Source organism: Serinus canaria, chromosome 5, assembly GCF_022539315.1.
Source record: "Serinus canaria isolate serCan28SL12 chromosome 5, serCan2020, whole genome shotgun sequence".
NCBI lineage: Eukaryota > Metazoa > Chordata > Aves > Passeriformes > Fringillidae > Serinus > Serinus canaria.
Window position 1 is genome coordinate 28,164,792 of NC_066319.1, and position 22,672 is coordinate 28,187,463.

The 22,672-nt window shown below is 37.4% G+C and overlaps 1 protein-coding gene across 2 annotated transcripts in view; it reads left to right on the top strand.

The window, feature by feature from the left end:
• LOC103826618 (cytochrome c oxidase assembly protein COX16 homolog, mitochondrial) overlaps positions 1-21,903 on the top strand; it is a 42,758-nt gene extending 20,855 nt beyond the window's left edge. The window contains exons 3-4 of one of the 2 annotated variants that reach the window (XM_009102009.4): positions 7,459-7,521; positions 21,532-21,903. In XM_009102009.4, coding sequence (XP_009100257.1) covers positions 7,459-7,521; positions 21,532-21,648 — 180 coding nt within the window. In that variant the 3' untranslated portion in view covers positions 21,649-21,903. The remainder of the gene's footprint in view (positions 1-7,458; positions 7,522-21,531) is intronic. The other variant, XM_018907570.3, reaches the window with a different exon arrangement.
• Positions 21,904-22,672: the final 769 nt, after the last annotated feature.

Consider the following 22,672-nt stretch of genomic DNA (forward strand, 5'->3'; position numbering starts at 1 on the left):
TAGTCTCCTATGGGGTAGACTTTTCCCTTTAAATTAATTCCTTTGTGTTTCTGAACTGACTCACCAAGTGAAAAATAGTGGTTTGGCTATTGCATGGTGCCTTTGGTTTCACTTTGGTTGAACTGTTCCTGCTGCCAGGAACAGTTTACAGGTGAGCCTAATTGAACAGCCAGTGAGCACCTGGACACAGGTATTCCTATGATGTACAGAACTAACGAGGACACCCTCTCCAGTCCTCTTCTGTCTGCTAGAACAGCACTGGAAAGATTCAGAGGAGATGAGCACAGACTGCTTCCATGCTGCCTTCAGCTGCCAAGTCACCATTTCTCTCTTGAAGTTGCTTGCTTTGAACAGAAACTTAAGTGACCCTCATGTTTTTCAGAGCTACCACAAAGAGACTGATTCTGTGCAAAGTTAGGATATGACTAAGGAAGGCATAAGGGAAAAAAAACCCTTATAAACTATATTTACACTAGTTTTCCAGCCTGAACTTGCATAGTAGGTATGTAATCATTAAAAAGGAATCTTCAAAAAATATGACCGAAAAAAAATTGACTCTGCTGGAGTTGCATCCAAAGTTGCATTTTGGATTGTTTCTAGCTGTTAAGTATATTCTATTTAGAGGCAAAAGGATGGGGATTTTTTTCCTAAATACTGGCATCACAAATTTACACCATTTTTTTTTAATACCAAATGGAACATTTTTTGTACTGAATTTTGCTGTGAAATTAAATTTATGCTAGCATACTCAGAGCCAAGATTTACAGCACTAATTTGGTATAAATCATATAAATAAATGTGCAACTGAAAATCAAACTGGATGTGAAAGCATACCAAAATTAATTAAATTATGAGTACTTCCTGCTCAGATTTGAAAATTCTAGAGTCCTTGTTAGTTTTATTGACCTTATATGGGAGAAATCTAGATATGCTTAAATATTTGTTGAAGTATGGGATAGTTTGGCCATCATATTAGGATTTTATTGCATTTCCCATGACATTATCACATAAAAAGTCTGGTCCAGAGTTTGGGATTGTAGGTCTTTTTTTTGATCAGTCTGGAAGCAAGTACAAGGTTTGGATTTTGAGAGATCACTTGTGCACTATGTACTGTAAGTTTGGAAACTGCTGCTGTAACAACAATTTATATTGCTCCTTTGGAAATGTCTGCATCAATTTCTGACAGTGGCAGGATGAAATGATGGTTTTTTTTGTTTGTTTAGATGTCTGTATTCTATGCAGATCATAGGAAAAAGTCAAAGGACACAAAGCTAGAGTTTACATCTAGTCTCAGCTGTCTCCCCACTGTTTGTAAGTATTCCCATCCAGTCAATATTCTTGGATTGTATCCTATGCAGTATAGAATCACAGAGTCATGGAGTTGTTTGGGTTGGAAGGGACCTTAAAGATCACCTAGTTTCAGCCCCCTGCCATGGGCAGGGGCACCTTCCTCCAGACCAGATTGCTCAAAGCTCCATCCAACCTGGCTTCAAGCAATTACAGGGATGGGGCATCGACAGCTTCTCTGGGCAACCTGTTCCAGTGCCTCACCAACCTCACAGGGAAAAAGGTAGCCTTATGTAAGTGTTTTTTGTGTATTAAATATTTAAGTAATGTAGCTAAAGGATTGTTGTGAATGAAGTTGCACAAAAATGGTATGTTTTGCCTTGCCCTTCTCTGTTACCTAAGACTGTATGCCAAAGAGCTTGGCATAAGTACAACCCTTGTTGTACCTTACAACCTCTACAAGCTTTGTTCCTTTAATTTCTTAAGTAGAACAGCACTCAGCTTGGCTGTAGTTTACACTGCATTTCCTGAGTCCTGGGATTTATCCTCTCCCTCTACTGCTTCTCACTCTGCTCATAAACCACAACTTAGAATATTTATGACACAGATTTCTGTAGCAATTTATGGGAGTCTTCTCAAGAAAGATTGAAGTTGACTGATCCACTCAAGATTGCTGATTTTCCATTTAGAGGAGTTAGGCATATGATAAATGTTTTCAAAGAAGATACGCTGTGGGAGAGCTAGAATTGGTGATTATGGTTTACTCTTAAATTTAAGAAATGGGTGGGGAGAACAAATTGAAAAATTTCATATAAACAGTAATTTTGTGGACTGTCTGTACTCTGGATACTGCAGAAAAATTGTGTCCCGTCTATTCATGCTGGGAAGGGTAGATGGAAAAATGAAAATCTCAATCCTAATTCATGTTCATTAAATTCAGGCCACTGTCTTCTCCCATTTCCAAAGCTGAAATCTTTTTCAGTGGGATATTATTTTGTGGAGGACAGGGTCAGAACAGAAACCCATGTTTTAGTAAAATCAACTAGTTTTAGGGTAGAAATATCTTCTCCTGTTTTTCTGGAAATGCTTGCTAAAGGGAAAGCTCTGTAAAACTTTGGCATACAAATATTTGGTCAGTACATGCCAGGACACAAGTATACAGTGTGCTGACTGACTGATGTGAGAGGAGTCTGTTAAAAGCACAATCCTCTTCTCATGATGTGGTTGTCTCCTGACAGTTTCCTTGTGTAGTAACTGAAACCATCATTTTAGAAGATGTAATATATTCAAGTCTTGGTTTGCTCTAAAGCCCATGGCCACAAATAGTACATGGACAAATAAACAGTAATGTTTATAGCATAGAAAGACTGCTTGTGAAGATGGGCTGTTTGAGTTATGGATCCAGGCATATTTGTTCTGTGGACAGCTGGGATGTTACCCTGAAAATGAGAATGTGAGTCAACTTGGTGGTCCTCTCTGAATGCTCAACAGGAATGACACTGCTATTCTGCTTTGCATTCCTGTATTTAACAGAACCATATAATAATTTGGGTTGGAAGAAACTTTCAAAAGTCTCTTAGTCCAACAGTCCTGCAAGGAGCAGGGAGATTTTCAAGTAGGTCACATTGCTCGGAGCCCCATCCAGACTGACCTAGAATGCTCCCAAGGATGGGGCATTCACCACATCTCTGGGCAACCTGGGCCAGTGTCTCACCATGCTCATTATAAAAAGCTTGTTTCTTTTACCTGGTCTAATTCTACCCTCTTTTATTTTAAAACTGTCAGCCCTTGTCCTGTTACTACACACTTTACTAAAAAGTTTGTCTGTCTTTCTTGTTAGTCCCCCTTAATGGAAGGCTACAATCATGTTTCCCCAAAGCCTTCTCTTCTCCAGAATGAGCAAACCAAGTGTTCTTAGCCTGTCCCCATATGGAGAGGTGTTCCACGCCTCTAAACTTCAAAATGGGTAGTGATAGTATTCTTTGGGTTCCCTTGTGGAAGATTAATCCGTTCCTTATTCTGGAGCTAAAGTTAGTGACATTCACAAATTTCTCAGTTCCTCTCTACCAGTATTATTTGTTTCTGAGCCAAAATGAATTGTGGTCAATGAGTATTGATACAAAATTGTTAGTGGGGAATTTTTTTAGTAACAGCACTTTTAGGTTTATACTGTACTAAAAATACTCGTGTCACAATCAAAAAATCCTCTTTAATGAGATGAGTGTATGTTTTTCACAGGGCACTACAGGAGTCCCTGGTTTGGCAGGGGCTGCAAACACCAGTTATTCCTGCTTTGCTGTGTAATGATGCCTCTTGTCTGCACCCCGAGGTGCACGTTTTTAACACCTGGAAATGCTGTCCAGGGTGTAATTGAAAAACTGAAATGTCAGTCTTAAAATGAGAAGCGTCAACCTCATTTCAAAAGTTTCTATTATAGCCTCAAGTAGCTGCCTACTAAGATTTCTAAGAATGTTTCTGTGCTTAACCTCTATTACTCTTAGCTGTTAAGAATCTTTTTAAAGTCTGTTTCTTTGGGAACCTTTTGAAGTTAAGGAAGGGTAAATCTGAAGGAATGGTGGGAGTGTGAAATGGGACAAAATTCTAATTTGAAACCTGGATTCTTAAACCTTGTCTGAGATTTTTCTATATTGCACTTGCCCTTGCCCTTTCAGTTGATGTAATATGAGATAAGCCTGTATAATGCAAAATATGGAGAATGTTTTATTCATTTTTGCTGCAAGTGGTAAAAAGGAAAAAAAAAACACCCCAGAAAAAGAAAATAAGTAAAGCCTTTAAAAATACTTTAAAAATTTATAGTATTGATTTCAAAGCCTTGCAGACAGCATTTCATGAAGGTTGTCTAAATACTTGCATCAAGTATTTCAGTAGTCTTTCAGTAAGAATTTAATGTGAAGTTATGCTGTAATTATACATGCACACGTCTTTGATTTCTACATTTAGAGATAAACTCTGAATTTAAATGGATCTTAGAGGAGCAGCTGAGATTTTGCCGAACGGGAAGAGTCCTGTAGTGTAAAGGAATATCTTTTCTGTTCCTTCCTGCCTCCTAAATAGTGGTGGAGAGGACACTGTCAGGCTTTTATGGCATTTGGGCTTTGTCTGCTGCCATCGTCATATTTACTAATACAGATTCGTATCCATAATTTAGCTGAAGATCTATTTGCCAGTGCATAGCTGAAGACTTCTAGCTCATTTGGCAGTATGTTTTGGCATAGCAGTCATCATGGAAGCAAAATGTATGTTTGTATTTCGATCTTGTGGCAGATGTGTAATACAACGGAGCTACTGCTTTGGCATTAGCACTTTCCTGGCTCTACCCCTATTTGAAGTGTTCCCTGGTTATGATCTGTAATTGTGGCTCATATTGATGTTTATCTGCCTTTTCAGAATGAAAATAGCATCATTCTCTTTTCCTTTTTTTTTTTTTTTGCTTTGTTGTTGTTGTGATGTTTCAAAGGTAGCACAGCATCGTACAAACACAGTGGAGACAAAACTTTTTAATACACTTTTTCTCAACTTCTATATGGGTTCCTAAAACAAATTGTAACACACCTATCTCATTTGGTAGCTGAAAAGTCGGGGTTTGCAGTCAAGGCATTAGAAAGTGCAGGTGACCAAATTACTATGCACACTCAAGTATGCTAAATTATTCTGTGTGAGTAAGTATGTATGTAGGGGACAAAAAAGATAGAGAAGAGGAAATGCATACTTGCTCCTCTTTTTCCTCTTTTTTAATTTTTTTTTTTGGTGGGACTTGGGGCAAAAGAATTAGTTTTGTGGAGTGAGCTTAAGGTGTATATGAAGTTTGCCCTCAAGTCAGGGTTTAACTTGTCTTTTTGAGTAACTTAATTTTCCCAAATAAAATTTCTGCTTCTGAAGAAGCAGCACTCTGTTCATTTTGCATTTACAGGGTATTATATAAAAGGAAATTTCAACTAGGGTCCCTCATTTCTGCCTTTTTGTTAATATTAAAGTTATAGCATCAAATTGGAATGCTATGTCTCAGTTTTAGTTGTCTTTGTGGAGGCAGAGCAGAATGAAGACAGGAGAAAGTCTGAAGACAGAAAGGCTGGAAGGAAGGAGAAGCAGCAGTAGCTTAACTGATGGTTTGCCTTGGCCTTACACAAATGTGGCCATGCAAACACCACACATTAAACAAACACACTAAAAATTGATAAAATAAAACTTGATAGCGGTATATTGAACTGTCTTTGTAAGTTAAATTCTGGCTGTATTTAATTAAGTAAAAATGATGTTTCAACCATGATACTTTGCCTTATTATTAAATGAAAGGAAAATGTAGGATAAAATAAAACTGTTAGTGCCTTACTTAGTGGAGCTTTTATTTCCCCTTGTCCATATGTGTATTGTGAGAACACAAAGCATAACAAATAGTGTTTGCACATAGTTCTGAATACAGTGAGGTCCACGATCACTCTTCTCTCTGTGAAAGCAAGCTTCAAAGCCTGTCTGGCTGCCCAAAGACTTTGCATTTCTGCACATGTGATGGATGGGTTCGTTGCTCTAATAAAGCATGGCTGTTGTTGGAGGTCGTGGTCACAGGAGAAATGCAATCCATCTTTAATGAGGGGCAGTTCTACAAAGGCCTTGGATGCCAAGACAGAGATGGAGCATTTCATTTTTTATTTGATGTAGAGGGCCAGTGCTGAGACACTATCTTGTTTTACAATCTTTTTTTTTAATTACTGAGAAGGTGGGAGCTGTGTCCGGTACAAACATTAACCATTTTAGATATTTTGGCTTAGGTCCCAAGTGTAATGAATCTGGAAGTTGCAAATGTGTGTATTTCTATGGCCAGATCGCTGATGAGGTAGGGAAATCAAACCTCTGGCCATGCACAGATGGTGTTAGACTTGCCTGTCTGAGCATCCATCCTTAGGAACTGAGGTCTCACAGGCTGCATGCTAACTAGCAGACAGTGTCTGTAATCAAGGGGAACATTATGGCCTAGGGAAATTCTTCAGAGCAATTCCCATCAATTCACATAGTACTTGTGTATTTTAAGTACCTCTGATAATAGGAGCTTTTGTTAGAAGAGAATCTGAAGGTGGATCTTCTTGCTGGCCAGGCAAGTTCTGTTATGTGTATGCCCTCCTTTTTGTTTTCTAGACTACTTGTAGATGTTGGGTGTTGGTTGTGATGAGGGTTACTGGGCCCTTTGCGTTCTGATCAAGAAACAGCAAATTAAGAGTAACAGCTTTTCTTCACTGGATTAGATGTAGTTGGACTAGTGTATGAGGGATGTAGAATTACACACATTACCAGTCTCCTTACACATTTATTTTGGTTTTTAAGCTCTAAAAATGAGATTGTTCTCTCATGGTGAATTTATTTGGTATTTTAATTATATTGCCTAAAGACTATGTCTGAGTACTGTGTATGTGGCTATTTGAGAAGAAGGTAAAACGCTTTCTCTAAGCATGAAGAATGTTAATTATCTTTTTCCCCTTAGCTTCTGCTCTTAGACCTGTGGGAGACAGACATTATTTAGCAAAGGGTAGGGATGAACATCACTTCTTCCAGGCTCAGTAGAAGTTAAAATGTGAAATGTGTCTGCTGTGGTTCATTGACATGTCTGTTCTTAGATTTGTTCTTTCAATAAGCATCTCTGAAAGGTGTCAGGAAACACCAGCACTGTCAGTACAGAATCAAAACTGGGAAAGAGCTGTGTGTTCACCAGAAATTGGAAATTCAACTCATGCTTAGACTTTGAAAACCAGGAAATATTGTATACCTATTCCCTGAACTCATCAGTCAGGAGTATAATCTATTTGACGATCCTAATTTTATCTTTCTTGTGCTCGTTTCATTTATTCAAGCATTATTTCGTTTAACAATTTTAAACTGAACAGGTATGGGTTTAAGTATCTAAGGTAAGGCAAGTGTAGAGCTATAGTTAAAAATCTGCTTTCCTTTGGAATTTAGTAATTTGGCAGTTGACTGTTTCTTTTCAGCCCGATTCTTGTGCTGTGTTCATCATCCTCGTATTGGAACAAATGGCACATAAACTCTTTTAGAGAAGAGGAGGGTTTGCATGTACCAATATTCAGTTTATTTGAGGTTAAGATTTCTTAAAAATATATATTCTTAAAAGCAAACATTTTTGCTGTATTTTTATTTGTCTTTCAGATTGATCCAGCTTTGAAAGAAAAATTAAAACAGAACCCTGTGACACTGGAATCTGAATATGAGGTAAAATAAATTTGTTGCCTGGGGCCCATAACCTTGGCTACCCTTGATTACCCTGGCCGCTGGTGGGTCGTATCTGTCCCTAACTAAAATTAGATCAACCATCTGCCTTTGACTCACTGATGTCCAATAAAAACAAGGTTTTATGTAAAGGAAGGTTTTTGAACATGTAGTGCTTCTTTCTGAACACAGCTTTACTTTGATTTCCAAGCATCAAGTACAGTGGTACAAATAAATTCACTATTTCTGTGGTTATAAATGTAGAGCTTATAAATGTAGAGCTGATGTTGGCCTTAGAGGGAGTGTGTGTAAGTCAGCACTTCTACTGTATGAGTTTGGATGATCTTTAGACCAAATTACAGAACAATGTGCATGATGTGCTTTATCTTATTTCTTGCTTCTGAAATTTACGTGTATCTTTGAAACTATCATTCCTTTTACAAGATTTCAGAAGATTTTATAGAAAAATAATTCACTCTTCTGTCAACATTGCATTTTGTTCAAATATTACTGAGTTCTAAAATGTGTGTTTTGACCAGTTCAGTATCCAGAGTCTGATAAATTTTCAGGCCCACAAAAAGCCATGTTAGAAAAACTGAAAAACGTCTTCCTGTGACCAGAAACAAAGGCTAAAGCTATTTAAGATTATTCTTAATGTTTTTAAATTAATTGAATCAAGTGTCCAACTAACACTCTATCTATCTCTGTGGCCTTTATGGTGAACACAGATTTTTGTTTTCCTCCCATATCACGTTTCTGTCACAAGCCTTTGAAGATCTCGATTGCACCCATTGCTCTCATACTTAGGTGTCCGAATGGCAGAACCTGATCTTGATAATAAAATTGTAATATATTATTACTCTTATATCATTTGTCTGAAATAAAAATAAAACTTACTTTTTTTTACTTTCACAGGCCTAATTTCACAAAATATTTACTAGTTTTTACCATTATTGCAAATGGTTTTGGGCTCCTTCCTGCTATAAAGAATTGTGATTTCTGGTGCAGGGAATAACAAGATGGAAAGTCCCAATGGAGACTCAAAACTTACAAATCCATTAAGTTCTGATTACTTCTGGGATTATTGTTCCTCAGTTTCCATTCAATATATTGTAAGGGCTGCTCTGATTTATTTATGTCGAAGAAAAAATAAAAAGAACCACAAGCAGTAAAAAGAACCACATCTCAAACTCAATACCTAACCTCAAAATCAACAGATCTGTATTCAGATATACCATACTCTTTCTTCAGAAGATGAGTAAATAGGTTAAGGATAATATTTAAATAGCCATAATTCCATTATCTTTATGGATAAATCAATGCTAATAAAATACATCTGGCATAACAATAGATTACAAGCCTTCTTAGGTAATGAGACTCTTTTCTGATGGGCAGAAATGACAGAAGCAATCTTATTTTTTTTAAATCTAAACTGTAGAGAATTCCCAGACTGAAATTCTTCCAGAGTAGTGCTTGGGTGTTATAGAGGGCAGATCGGCTCAACAAAACAAATGGATTTGCATAATGAAAATAGATTTGGATTATTGTTTTGAAATCTAATATCAAATATACTTTATTATGGGCACCAACTTGCAAGCACACTGTAATTTCTTGCTTCAGTGGAACTTGTGAAACTACCAAAAGTCATGCACATAGTTTGCAGGCTCCACACTCAGTGTGTGACAATATTAAGTCACTGTTACCTCTGTATTCTGTTGGATAAAATCTAACAAATCACCCAGTTACAGCTGACATTTAGGAGAGTAGTTTTCTGTGGACCCCATCTTTTCTAGACTAGAGGGGTTTGGATGGATGTTTTCTCCTTTCTTTATTTTTGACTTGTCCAAAACGCAGCTCTTAGGAACACCTTCTAATTCAATATGTAGGTCACATGGAAGGATTACACTGGTGGCTGTTACTAAATATGGTGTGATAAGAGATCAAGGGCAGTAAAAAAAAGTTGCTGTTTTGATATGTAAAGCCTTATTTTACAATATTATTAGCATTATATCTGCAGCTGTTACTGAGGATACCATGCCAGCTCTTTTGAAGCGTGGTTGCCTGATAAATGAAAATGTCCTTTGGCCCTCCCCAAGACTTTTAAAAATATCTTACTGTCCTTACAGAAGTGTACATATTGAATTCTTCTAGAATGTATATTCTTCTAAAAGCATCCATATATGCCCTTAGGGGCATATTGCAAGAAGTAAAGGCATTTCCAATATTTCAAACATGTTGAAGTCTGCATTTTGTCTCTGATGTGATGGTCGTGGTGATGTAAAAAGATGTAATCACAGACCTAATTTATTGTGAGGAAATTAACATGAAGACATTTCCTTACCTTCTCATTTACTAAATTATATCTTCTCAAACTATAAGAGGTTTATTCCATACAGGAATGTTTCTGGTCAGGATACTATTTTGAGGAAGGAAGAATTTACATGTGTAATTCATGCTGCATTTCTTGTATCTCAGATCTGTTAATAATGGCATTTATCTTGTCTCTTGGGACATGCCAGAGGAGCAAGCTCCCTTTGCATACACTCTCCATTGTTTATGCATTCCTCTCACACACTTTTGTGTCCTCATATGACCAATTAGTCCCTGCTGCTCCCCTTTGCCTAATAAATCACAGCTCTATCCACTAGTGATGCTGGTACTAATGTGAGTGTAGTTCTGCTGCTGAGCTGTAGAACACACTGTAGAACACACTGTAAAAAATGTTGAGTGTTTGACCTCTGACAAAAGCCTGAGTATTTTATTTGAAATGTCAAAAATTTGTTTGAAAAAGGGAGATAAAAAACCTGATTAATATGATGAGTGAAAACCATTCTCATGGTTGTTTAACAGTCATAGTACATTCCTCTTCATGTGTTTAGTGCAGTCTCAAAATAGCATTCCTTATTCTAGCACTTGGTTTCTGTACTTCTGTGAAATTAATGGTCTAATGAACACTAAAAAATCTGGCCTCAGTTACATCAGACCCCAAAATATAGAATTGTTGTTGAGGGTTCTTCTAGAAAATAAAAGCTTCCTTAAGAATTTACTAACATTTTTCCATGGAAAACATAATTTGTTTGAATCAAATATGTGATATTCAATGGGAATCAATAGCAATTGAAAGTAGAGGAAAAAATATTCCAATAAATAAAATTGTGAAGGATTGCTATGGAAACAGTAAATGAGTTAGTCATAAAGCAGGAGTCATAAAGCAGGGACGACTGATAAAAGATGCTAAGGGCATCAGAGCTGTCTGATAAGTAATCTGACAAGGATAGGGGTAAGAGGATAGTGTTGCAGCAAACCAAGAATAAAATAATAAGGATGTAAAATAATGAGTAACCATGTTGGCAAAGTAGCAACATTCAAAAACATATCCATTTTTTAAAAGAAAAAAGTTGTTTGTATTAGAATCAGATGTGCTTCCAAATCCCTTAATAATCAAACAAGATGTTAAATACCTACTAAACTCTGATGGTTTATAGCTATGTACTAAGAATGGGCTTGGAAGACTTCAATGGCTGCTGAAAATTTCAGTCTGGGAATGATGGTTCTCTGGGAATCATCACTAGGCAGGAAGGTGATATTGTTAAAAGAGTTCTGGGAAATTTGGGACATACAGACACTATTGGGTACTTTTTTCAGTGATGTGAAAGAAATTGTGAAATCACTACTAATGTGCAAGTGATACAAAAGTATTGCAATAGTAAAACTATGGCAAGGCAGGGAGGGAGAGCTGTTCATATTACTTCCTAACATAGGCCCATTAAAAATGCTAAGTACCTTGTAGAGTAGCTGAAGTTATTTATTTAAAAAACTGAAAATGCATTCTGAAAAAGATTTAGGAGTCCGTGTATAAATAATTCAGCTTGATCTTCTAGTGTGATCTTGTGGCACAAAAGCTAATTCAATATATGAATATGAATAGGAATGGTAGATGTAGGAGCCAGTGATTTTACTTCTGAGTGTGGCACTGATTAGGCTGGGACTGAAATTCTGGTTCTCCTTTTGGTATCTGGGTTTTGAACAGGGCTTTAAGAACAGATTGCAGAACAGGCTGATTGTACTAACTTAGGGCTCTAAAAATTCCTTAAAAGAAAGTTAAAGATTTAAATAATATTAAAGGTACTGAGAAGAATGGTGTTTTCATATAAATACTTCCATAGGAAGAACATGATAGGAATTGAACATTTTTTACTGCAGAAAATAAATTAAAAGTAAGATCTGTTCTTAATAGCTAGAAAGATCATTTGAACACAAGAGCAAGAAAAATGAGTCTTCTGTGTTTCAGAATATCAAAACTGTGAAACTTTAAAAAATTTTCCTTCAACTTGCAAGGATGCATAATGGATGTAATGGTCAGACTAGAGAATGCTGCTTTCTTGACTTAAAGAGTATGAATGTTGAGAAGGTTCATGCCTAATAACTTGATAAATCACAAAAAGTCAACAATAGCTCTGGACAGAAGTTTTTTAATTGTTTGTCCTGGGAATTACAGCAAAAGACTCATAATTGCAGTATTAAAATGTATACTGAGGACATTTTAAAAATTAAAAGTAGTTATATGGAGAGGTGTTTTGGGAATATAAACTATATATTTACTGTCTTAAAAGAAGAATTTGAATGAGCTCTTCTGAAAAAGACTGAGGTCACTTATTACTCATTTGACATAACTTCAGGGATTGTGGTGCCAGCAGAATGGATGAAACTTTTTTTCAAGTTGTGACAGTGTAGGAACACAGTAATTGCATCCAAGTGTGTGGACAACAGGAGTGCCCTAGAAAGAAATTCCTGGATACCTGGATGCCAGTCATTGACATCTGCAAGTGTCTTGTTGCTGTCTTTATCAGTACCAGAGAATTACTGATTTTGTTGCTGTTCAAGAATTAACAGATTAGTGTACTGAATTGATTTGCTTCAATGTCTGTGAATATATTTGTGGCTAAATGCCCTGAGCTGTTTGAGAGCTGATGGAGATGTTGGAAAAATATCCCTCCTTAGGGACTGTCATGACAATAAATAGGTTTAGATAAATGAAGAGGTTGAGATACTTTTCTTCTTCCCTTCATCACTCTGTTCCTTCCATGCACTCTTCTTTCTTGGTGTATTGTCCAGCCTAGCCATTAGATTCCAGCTGCTCTCCAGGTTGTGTCTGGGACAAGCTGAATTTCTTGCATTTCAGTTTATTCACGTGTGACGTGTTTTTTTATGTTTTTATTTCATGGTGAGTCTTCAACGCAGTGTTTTGTAGAGAAGTACAAAGTTCTGTTATTTTATCATCAATAGAAACTGCCTTGGGAAAGGATTTTAATTCAAGTACTTTGTGTTAGGCATTTTATTCTGAGTGGATGTGCAGTCCATAGCCAACCTATAGTTTTTGACCCTTTCTTCTTGACATCTCAATAGTTTCTTGTACCATAGTTCAATGTGTTCAAGCTATAAACTATGTTCATAGTTTTTCATAGAGAAACACAAGAAGGTGGAATTTGGTAATGGGTATGGCACAGGAAGAATTCTGGTGGAAAAGTGTCTTGCAGGAAGAAAGCCTCCAGAGTAAAGTTCATAGGATGTCACTTCTTAGTGGTGTTATTTCTGGAATGCATCTATATTTAATAGTCCTGTAAGTTCTTTCATGGTCATCTCTTAGCATAGGATTTTTCCTTAACTGAGAGCTGTTTCTTTCATATATGTTTCATTTGACCTTTCTTATCCAATGAGAAGACACTGGTGTCTAAAAGATGGAAAACAAGGTGAGTGATTATCAGTCAGACAGCAAATGTGGTTGGGACTGTTACAAATTATCTCTTCTCATCCCCCTTTCTCCTCTCTCCAAAATAGAATCCTTTGTATCAACTTGCATTCCATGTGTGTTTTCTTGGTTTTTAATGCCACATGAATTGACCACCTCTTACCATGGTAGGGCTGACACTGTGTGTTGTCTCAGTCTCAAAAAAGCCCATAAGTTTGAGTAGAGCAAGTTGTATGCACTCATCATGGCTGAATTCTTTCATTTATTGTGTTAAGGAATGCTTCTAGCTTCTGCCAGGCAGCCAGTGTGGGGAACTTGTGCAACTGGCTAGGTGAAAATGTTAAGCACTTCTGCCTTGTTAATGGGCCTCCAGTGGAGAATTATTGGATCTTTGCTATGAAATATCTCTGAAGTAACTTTAGTGTAGTGTGTGGGAATTCAGCTACACAGCTGAGGCTGTGTATGTTTCTCTCATTTTCTCCTTCTGAAGACGATAGAGCAGAACAGATAATTTTAAAGGAAATTCTTGTCTCAACAACCAGGCAAAGTGGCTTTTTGCAGGAATATCCTCCTGTTTGTTTTTCTTAGATTTTTTTTCCTCTGTTTTTGGAAAAAACGGTGTACTTCCAGGTGATGTCCACAAGGACAATCAAGTCTAACTGTGAAATGCTAAAAAAAATTATTATACAATTCTTGTATGTTCTTTGCTTCTCAAATTATTGTTACCCATCATAATTTAATGTTCAAAGTATACTATAAAAATGTACTGTGCTTTAGCAAGTTTCTGTCAGAGAATGGATTACTGCTTGTTCTAACAGACTTACTGATCAAGCAGAAACATTATATGCAAGATTCTGGTGGAAGCTGAGAATGGAGTTTGCACATTTCTTAGCTAAATAATCAAATTTCTAAAAATTGAATGAAGAAGTTCCCAAGTTTAATCCCTGACTTCATTGTATGTCTGGTAAAACTTGGTATTTGCCCTGTTATAGCTGGGAGGCATCACTGAGAACGTCACAGGCTGAGGGAAATGGTTTTGGTAAGTCAATATGTAATAATCCATCTTGGTCCAAGCATCTTCCCCTAAGGTCATTGGAGAGCCAGTGTCCACCAGTGCCATCTTACAGCTCTAACATAAAGAGTCTTTAATCACAATGCACTTTGAAACCAAAATACCTTCCAGCTCTAGACCCCAGATCTTACCTTCTAAAACTTCATGCTTGTAAAAATTTTAAAAGATGCCTTGATCTTTCTAAGACAGAAGTCTGACTTGATTTGAAGACCTGTTGGTTCTAGTAGAATGGCAGGTAGAGTTATTCAGATATTATTTGTGAACTGTACATTGAGCAGTTTTGCTGAGAAGTAGCTTTACTGTTACTGGCACTACAGTATGGGAATAATGCTTCTATTACTGTCCTCATCAATTAGAAAGGGGATGTTAGCTGCAGAGAAGAAATAGGATTTTTTTACCCTATGAGAAATTGCCCAACAGCACAAATCAAACAGTAGCCATTGATGTTACTGAAAAAACTATTTATGACTGAAAGATTTGAAATTGCCCTGTTAATGTTTAGCCCAAATCATAGTTTCTCAACAGGAAAAAGGGAAAAAGCCTTCTGTTTCAGTATATAAATTGATAAGCAAATTCTGGAAGAGAGGTGAGTGGGAAATCAGCAGGGAAGTGTAGATGAGAAGCAGAAGTCCTAAACTACAGTAACTGTGTGAATGTTACCTGAACCAACTGAGTGTTAGCTGACCAGGGTAGGGGGAGCATGTGAGACACAGGAGATTGAGTCCACCAATTCAGAAGGGTCAACTACTTGGTAAGGTTGACTGTTGATGTAAAGGAGTGTGGTTACTTTAAAGTAGTTTCTTAATGGCCTGGATTTAAGTTTAATTTGACACTGTTGTTGTAAACCTTCTCGAGTTGTTTCTTTTCTTATGCCCACACACTTCTGTTAGTTGTTTCATGGTGGTAACTGATCATTTCTTGTTGTGGTAATCTCTTAGCCCTTTGCTGTGGTGTTCATTGCAGCTTTTCCCTCTCACATAAGAAGCCTTGTTTTTCATATCTCTTCAGAAGGAAAAACACCATGTGTGACTCATGGGTCTCATATTTTTTTATCCTGGTACACCTCATCCTTTTTTTATTAGAGTATCTTTTTATCTGTATTAGAAGGACAGACTGTGCCAGATTTTATATACAGAAGGTAAAAAATTGTCCACACTTCCAAGTATTCAGAGTCTTAGGAAGTTGTTTGAAATAAACCATTTCATTGGTGTCAGGAGGGCTTTCTGGACTCCAGATAGGGATATGCTGTAGAAATCTGTATGGTCTTGTTAGCAGCAAAAGAAATGTCATTTTTCACTCTTACTGGTCTCCTGCTCTCTTAAAGATCACACATCCCCTTGGTCAAGTTCACCTTTATTTAGTTGAAAAAGATGCTGCAAACATCCCAAATGTCTGTCCCTGGCTGCTTCTATTTTAGAGACTTGTGCTGCAGTAACTAGGACACCCCTTTACAAAGTTTAGTATGGTATAAACTTAGCAAGACCTAGGAGTCAGATTTGGGAAATTCCCTGGTGCTGTTGACTTGGCTAGGTCTCCAGTAGTGAATTTAGGGATAAATCTTAGTAAGCAGCACCTCTCTTTCTGGGGCAGAATAACCATAGCTTGATAAAACTTTTCTATATGAGAGAAATTAAAACTATCCTAAATGTACTTAATTCCTTAATTAAAAGTGAAATTTGCTGAATTTGGGATGTTTGATCTTGAAGTTGTACTACTGCAATCATGCTATTATTTATGTTGGACCTTTCTGAGTTTTGTTTCTGCTTAGGCGAAGAAGATACTCTGAAAGTAAATGACCCATGCATGCATTCTTTTGACTTTTTCATAAAGTTTCTGCATCTTTTGGACTGAGAAGTCCATCTTGGATGATCTGCAGCTGTAATGCATAAATAGCACTGGATTATCCTCTGAGATTTATTGTGGTTTTTAAGAGATTCTGAATTTTAAGAAAGAAAACTGCTTGTAAATTAGGATGAAATCATGGCAAGGCCTAATTCCAGATGGAAGTTAGTCTCATGTTATTTTTTCTTATGTTAAAAATTCAAGGTTGTGTAATCATGTAGTTTTAACTGAGTGATATAATTGTTTAGTTTACTGAGCCCTTTGTATCACTATAACACCTTCACATAAAGCTATGAGAGTTCTCTGTGAACATTAATTAAACTCTGTGCCGCCTCTGAGGGGGAGGCAAGTCCTGTTTGCATGCTTTACATAGGGAAAAGGTCTCACAGACAAACTGGTGGTGCAGTTCCTCAGTACACATCTTCTGTGACATAGTCACTCAAAGATGTTTCTCTTCTCTCTTCACCCAATTTTTCTTTCAGCCAGTTCAAGTGTTTCCATAGTCCTATGCTTCTATAGGATTTGTTCATAAGCAGTATGGAATTATTTTCCTAAACTATTTTGTTGTTTCTGGTTGGAGCACAGCCCCACATCATTGAATTGGCATAATCAAAGGGAATATAACGCATGGGGAAAGAGTCTTTTAAACCAGTTCACCATAGGTTAATTAATTGTGCCATAGATGAATGCTATTGGATCCCAGTGAATTAAGCAAGAAATCTTCCATTGGTTTTGGCCAGTCTTCAGTAAAGCCAAAAAGAGAAGTAGCTCTCTGGACGCTTACACGCCAGTCCCCCCTCACCCCCTGCAATTCTTCCCTTAATGAACAAAACCCAATCTTATTCTGGCCATATTTTGCTGCTTACTAACTTGCTTGTTTTCTAATATTATAAAAACTAAACATTCTCTAATTGGGGAAAAAACCCTTCTTTTTAAATTGAGGATTCAATCACTAATCATGGGCTATTAAATCCCAGATTATTAAATCACTAATTGCAGATATTAAATTATGTCACTTCCTAGGCAAAGCAACACCCAGTTTATATTAAGAAAATGAGATGTCAAAAAGATGGCTCTGTGAAAGAGTTATATAAAAAACCCCACTAAAGCCTTAGTGCGATGATGAAGTTAAAATTTTCAGTTATACACAAGACAGCAGATTCAGTGTTAGCTATAATTCTGTACCTCTTCATCTATATATCATTACAGAGCTCCTCAATATACCTTTTGTTTCTTCAAGCTTTTTTGACACCTTTAAAAAACATACTGTTCAACTGGTTTAATTTTTTCACTGCCTCTTACAGTCATGAGGATATTTTTCCCTGGCTCATCTTTTGTCTGCAAATGGGTTTGCTTACTATAATGATGGGAAATAATTGGCTTTCTGTATCAGAGCTATTTCTTTCTGTGGTGTTCATCACAGAATTTATTTCATCAAGCTGTAAAGTAAACAGGATTCTCTTATCCCTCCTTTCACATGTGAGAAACTGAGACTAAAGCCAAGCATTTTTACAAGTGGCCACCTTGAATTTACTCAGCCTGAACACTAATAGCTCTAAATGAATTTCTGCCGACTTCAGTTTGTGTATTGTGCCATGAAGACTATCCTGCAAGAGTAGAATTCAAACTTTTTTTTAAATTTTATTTCTTTTAAGGCTGTCAGAGGCTTATAATTTGTACTTAAGCCAGGCATTTGAACCAGCAATTAAGAAGTGAAAGTCTTTTTGGTACCTTTGCACCAGTCAAGCCATTTAATAAGTCTTAAAAGTCAAGTGTGGCAAACAGTTGAGCATATTTTTCTTTTTCACTGTGCCTGTCTGAATAACTGCATTTTTTCCCTTGAATTTACAGCTTCTGTCAGTCCTGTACTCTTAAGAGGCAGTTTAGCTGATTTAGGGAGTGAATCAGTAGATTTAATGGACTATACTGATCTTACTTTAAACAGCTAATTTTCAATATCCTTTGGGCTATTTGAGACAAGCAGGAAAAGTGCTGCTGATCTGATCTGATTACATTTCATTGTAGTCTCCAATGATTGAGTGTTTAGTACATTTGAATTGGGAGAAGAAGTATTTCAGGTTTTAGCCTTCCAGTTCGTATGAATTTCAGTTTAGTAAAAGCTGGAAGTAACTTAACATGTGAAGTGATGACTTCATAAAGTTAGGTAGGCAGAGTCCAAGTGGCTCAAATAAAAAAAAGAAATAGGAAATTAAGAAGACCTAGCCAGATAAAATGAAAGATATTGACTTCAGCTTCATCTGAGACCAGAACTAGCTGCTCTCCTGAATTCTCACTGTACAGCACAGGCAATCTGAAGGAGCTGTGTAACTTTGCAGCTTGTGCTGCACCTAATTAAGAGGACTGTCAATCTGGTCTTATTCTCATCACTAAAATGAATTTGAAGTGTAGCCTGTCTTTAGCCTACATCTAATGTAGCTATTTATTCTGGGATGATTGTGTTGTAAGAATTTTCATGTCAGTGACCAAGCAAAAAGGGTAGGGTTTTACTCAGTTGTAACAAGGAATTCATTTACCAATTCCCATGAGCAGCAGGTGTTCAGCCATTCCCAGGAAAGCTGGGCTCCATCACATCTAAAGGTTTCTTTGAAAGACAGACTCCATCTTTCTGAATGTCCCCCTGTTCCTCCTTCTTCCCCCAGCTTTACATGCTGAGCATGGTGTCATGTGGTATGGGATATCCTTGTGGTCAGTTGGGGTCACCTGCCCCAGCTGTGTCCCCTCCTGTGCACCCTCAGCTCACTGGCAGGTGGGGTGGAGTGAGAAGCAGAGCCTTGGCACTGTGTGAGCTCCTCAGCCGTAATGAAAACATCCCTGTGTTTCCAACATTGTTTTCAACACAAATCCAAAACATATCCCTATACTTGCTACTATAAAAAAATGTAACTCTACCCCATCCAGAGCCAGCACAGAGATATATGAAAGTAGCTATTTAATAGGAAAGCATTGCTGAATAGATTCTCACATCTCCTTTCAGCAGTGATACTCCTTCTTATGCTTATCCACATGCAACAGTTGTACTCTGTTATTCCAAAATTGGATAGCATCAGTTCAGAAAGTTGGAATGTCCAATCATTCTGCCTTCTGATGACTGATAACTATCCCATAAACTAAATTTTTGCAGATACTGCCCCATGGTAATAAGGAAGGTGCTTTCTTCTTGAATTACAGTAAGATACTACAAAGTCTTTATACATGACACAAAATGTTAATGATCTCTAAAAATACAGTGATAATAAAAAATATTGTCTTCCTATGTATGCATTAGAACTTCTGTTTCTTAATTGATTGACAGATCTTATTTGTCATCTCAGGCAATGCCATTCATTGCACTGCACATTGTAACCCTTGGTTGTTTTATTCTGTCAGTGTATCCCAGTGTGTTTTCTAGGTACCTTTATGATTTCTATTGGAAACTGCCAAGATACTTTCTGGTACTGATTTGTTTGGATGCTATAGTTTTGAAATGCTTCCTGGTTTTGACAAACCTGCTCTCTATAAAGCCTCTGTGAAGTTTCAGGGACAAATTAATATGAACTTTTTGGTAAAGATCTTCAGTACGCATGTCTCTTTTTGATAGACTTCTTTATGTAGCCTATCTTTAGATACCACAGGTTTTGTTGTACTTATTTAAAAAGTTGATTAATGTTCAGGCTTTGAGAGACAAACAGCTTTGGAATAATTGAGATCCTCACGGGTGTGTGATACCTTTGTGTTGAATTAAATCGGCATGCATCCCTTCAGTTAAAGCACAAGGTTATTTTAAGTGTAGTTTCCTTGAAGCTTCCATTAGAATCAGATGTTAAATTCCGAATTTGCAATCAGAGGAGATAGTCACTGATGGATGATGTGTACCTTTCCTCCTTCTCTCTCCTTTCATGTCAGTTCAGATCCCTTCTGGGGAAATGAAGTACCAGCTAAGCATAAGATGTATAAAGCAGTAAAGACAATTCTTCAGAAAGACCTATGCCAACTCTTCAAAAAGTTCAGTTGCTCTTACCTTGTGAAAGTCTGCTATGTTTGTGCCTGTGTTCTCATATATCTTCTGTAGAGTGTTGCCTAATTTCTTTTGATATCTGACTAACCTCATTGCAATTTCCTCAATTATAGAAGTGTCAGGGAACTTTCACATTACATGAACTAAGCAGTAGGTCTATTCTGTTATAGCTGTTGAATTTTTCTGCAACTATTATTCAAGTCCCTGGGTGTTTGCCATTTATTTGAATGATTGATAGTAGACAAATTAGGCCACAGGCTCAGGGCAGGGTGAAGCATTTTCTGGTGTATTTTTACGGCATTTGCTGAGATGAGGCCTTGATCACAGGTCAGGTTTGAGTCCCACTGCAGTTAAGTATCATTCATTACAGGAATGCAGCGTTGCCCTGTTTAGCAGCACCCAGGACAGCGCTGATTCTGGCAGTGGTGCAGACCCTCTCCTCAGTCTCCCCACCATGTCCAATGTGCTGTTCCACAGTTGGCATGTGAGACTTGAGGTCTGTGTCCTGGGAACGGACAGATAAGCCTCTGCCAATGGGACTGTGGAGATGCAATACACGTTTGTGTTCTTTGACAGCACATGGTAGGTGAGGTCAGAAAGGCACCTGTTTTGCCTCTAAGTCACTGGTAGTTCTATGGGGGGATGATGAGGAGTAGGCAAAAAAAAAAAAAAAGTAATTAAATCTGGTTTTTCAATACCTGACAGTTCAGTCAGGTAGCATATCTCATGTTTGACTCAGTAAGAGGCCTGTCTGTGGTGGCTGGGTGCCATGGGAAACTAGTCAGCAGAAAGCATTGCATACTCCTCTGAAGTTAAAAACACATGGATTGAAAGGGTTTGCACCATTGCTGTCTCCCTTTATGCTTGATAATGAATCTTTTCCAGCATGCTTTGTATTTTTGCTGACAGGGTACTTCAGCTCATTTATTACTAATCCTTCTGTTTGAGCTGTACCAATACTTGTCACTCCTACTGCTTCAGTGTTTGGCAGACTTGCAATTGAAGAACAGATCTGGAAAACAATGTGAGAGGAGAAAAAATGAATACAAGGTATTTTCAGTCTTGCTCAGATGCTGCAGTGCTTCCTGTCCTTAAATCTTACTTACCTGCTGACAAGCAGATGCAGTAATGCCTATCTTAGTAATTTATGTAGCTATATGGATAACTACTAGGTTTTTTCTTTCTTGTTGAACTTCTCATGCAGAATAGATGAAAGTTCATCAACCCAATGGTGATACTGAGTTTCTTGTGAAAAAAAAATCAATTTGGAATCATATGTACTTTAAATCATGGATCCATCAAGGTGACCCTGTTATTTTTGCTGTTTGTCTGCAGAAGCTGGAAAAATCTAACTTGGATAACTGGGAGAACATCAGAGGACCCAGTCTGTGGGAAGATTCCAGGACGGTTCAGAAACAACGGCGGGAGGCTCTCCGTCTCAAGACAGAGTGACTGAGAAAGCTGCCTTTGGTGCCTCTGGGAAAAAAAGTCTCAGGCTGGACTGTCTTAATTTTTAATCCAGTGTCAGGAACAGACATGGGAGCATTTGCACTGAACAATTCAGTTGGTGTATATATAAGTAACTGTGAGATCAGTCCAAAAAGGATTGTATTATATGAAGCTCTTTGTTTGCATCCATTTGTGCAGAGTACCATAGGCTGTATTTGTGAATTTTCAATTAAAAAAAGCTGATTATTCTACTGAGAATATCCCATTGTTTTTCAGTCTCTAACATTCAAAACTGCTTCAGCAAGGAATAACATTTCAAGAGTCACTTGTCAGTACCAGAAGTTGTCATCCTAATGAGAACAACAGTGCTGTCATCTAGATGTGTGTGACCAGATAAGTGCTGCTTCAGGGAGCCCCTGTATGACTTCAGGCTCTTTAGCTTGGAAGGGACTCTACAGGCATATGAGCTGTTCAGAACAGTGAGTCCAATTCTGGCTAAATAATACTCTTGTGTTTCATTTCCAAGGACTGCATAAAGGCACGTACTGAGTGTCAGCTATAATTGGTCAAATAACATTTGTTTAGCTGTGGTTAAATTTATGTGATTAGTTTATCAATACCTTCATGCAGGCTGGACCCCTGCTCTGGAACCTCTCAGTTTAAATTGGAAGAACTTCCTTGGAAAGAGCTGTGCTGCTTCTCTGTGAATAAATATTGTAGCAGAATCTTCCTGAACCACTACATAGTGGCAAAGCTCATATTACATGCCTATTTGTGCATGTGCATAGAAATTTTTTATGTTCCAATCAATTCTTCTGAAATGTTTGTCTTTTTATATTTGTCTTTGTGTGCTAAATCTTTAATGTTAGAGGATGTTGTGTTAACCTTCAGGACCCTTCTGCCGAGAGAGCTCAATGAAGCAGCACCTACTCAAGTTTTCAAATGAAATGAAGCTTTTGATAAGGTGTTGCAACAGACTTGTGAAGCTCCTCATCAGAAGAATGGAGCAGTAGAACACATTAACAGG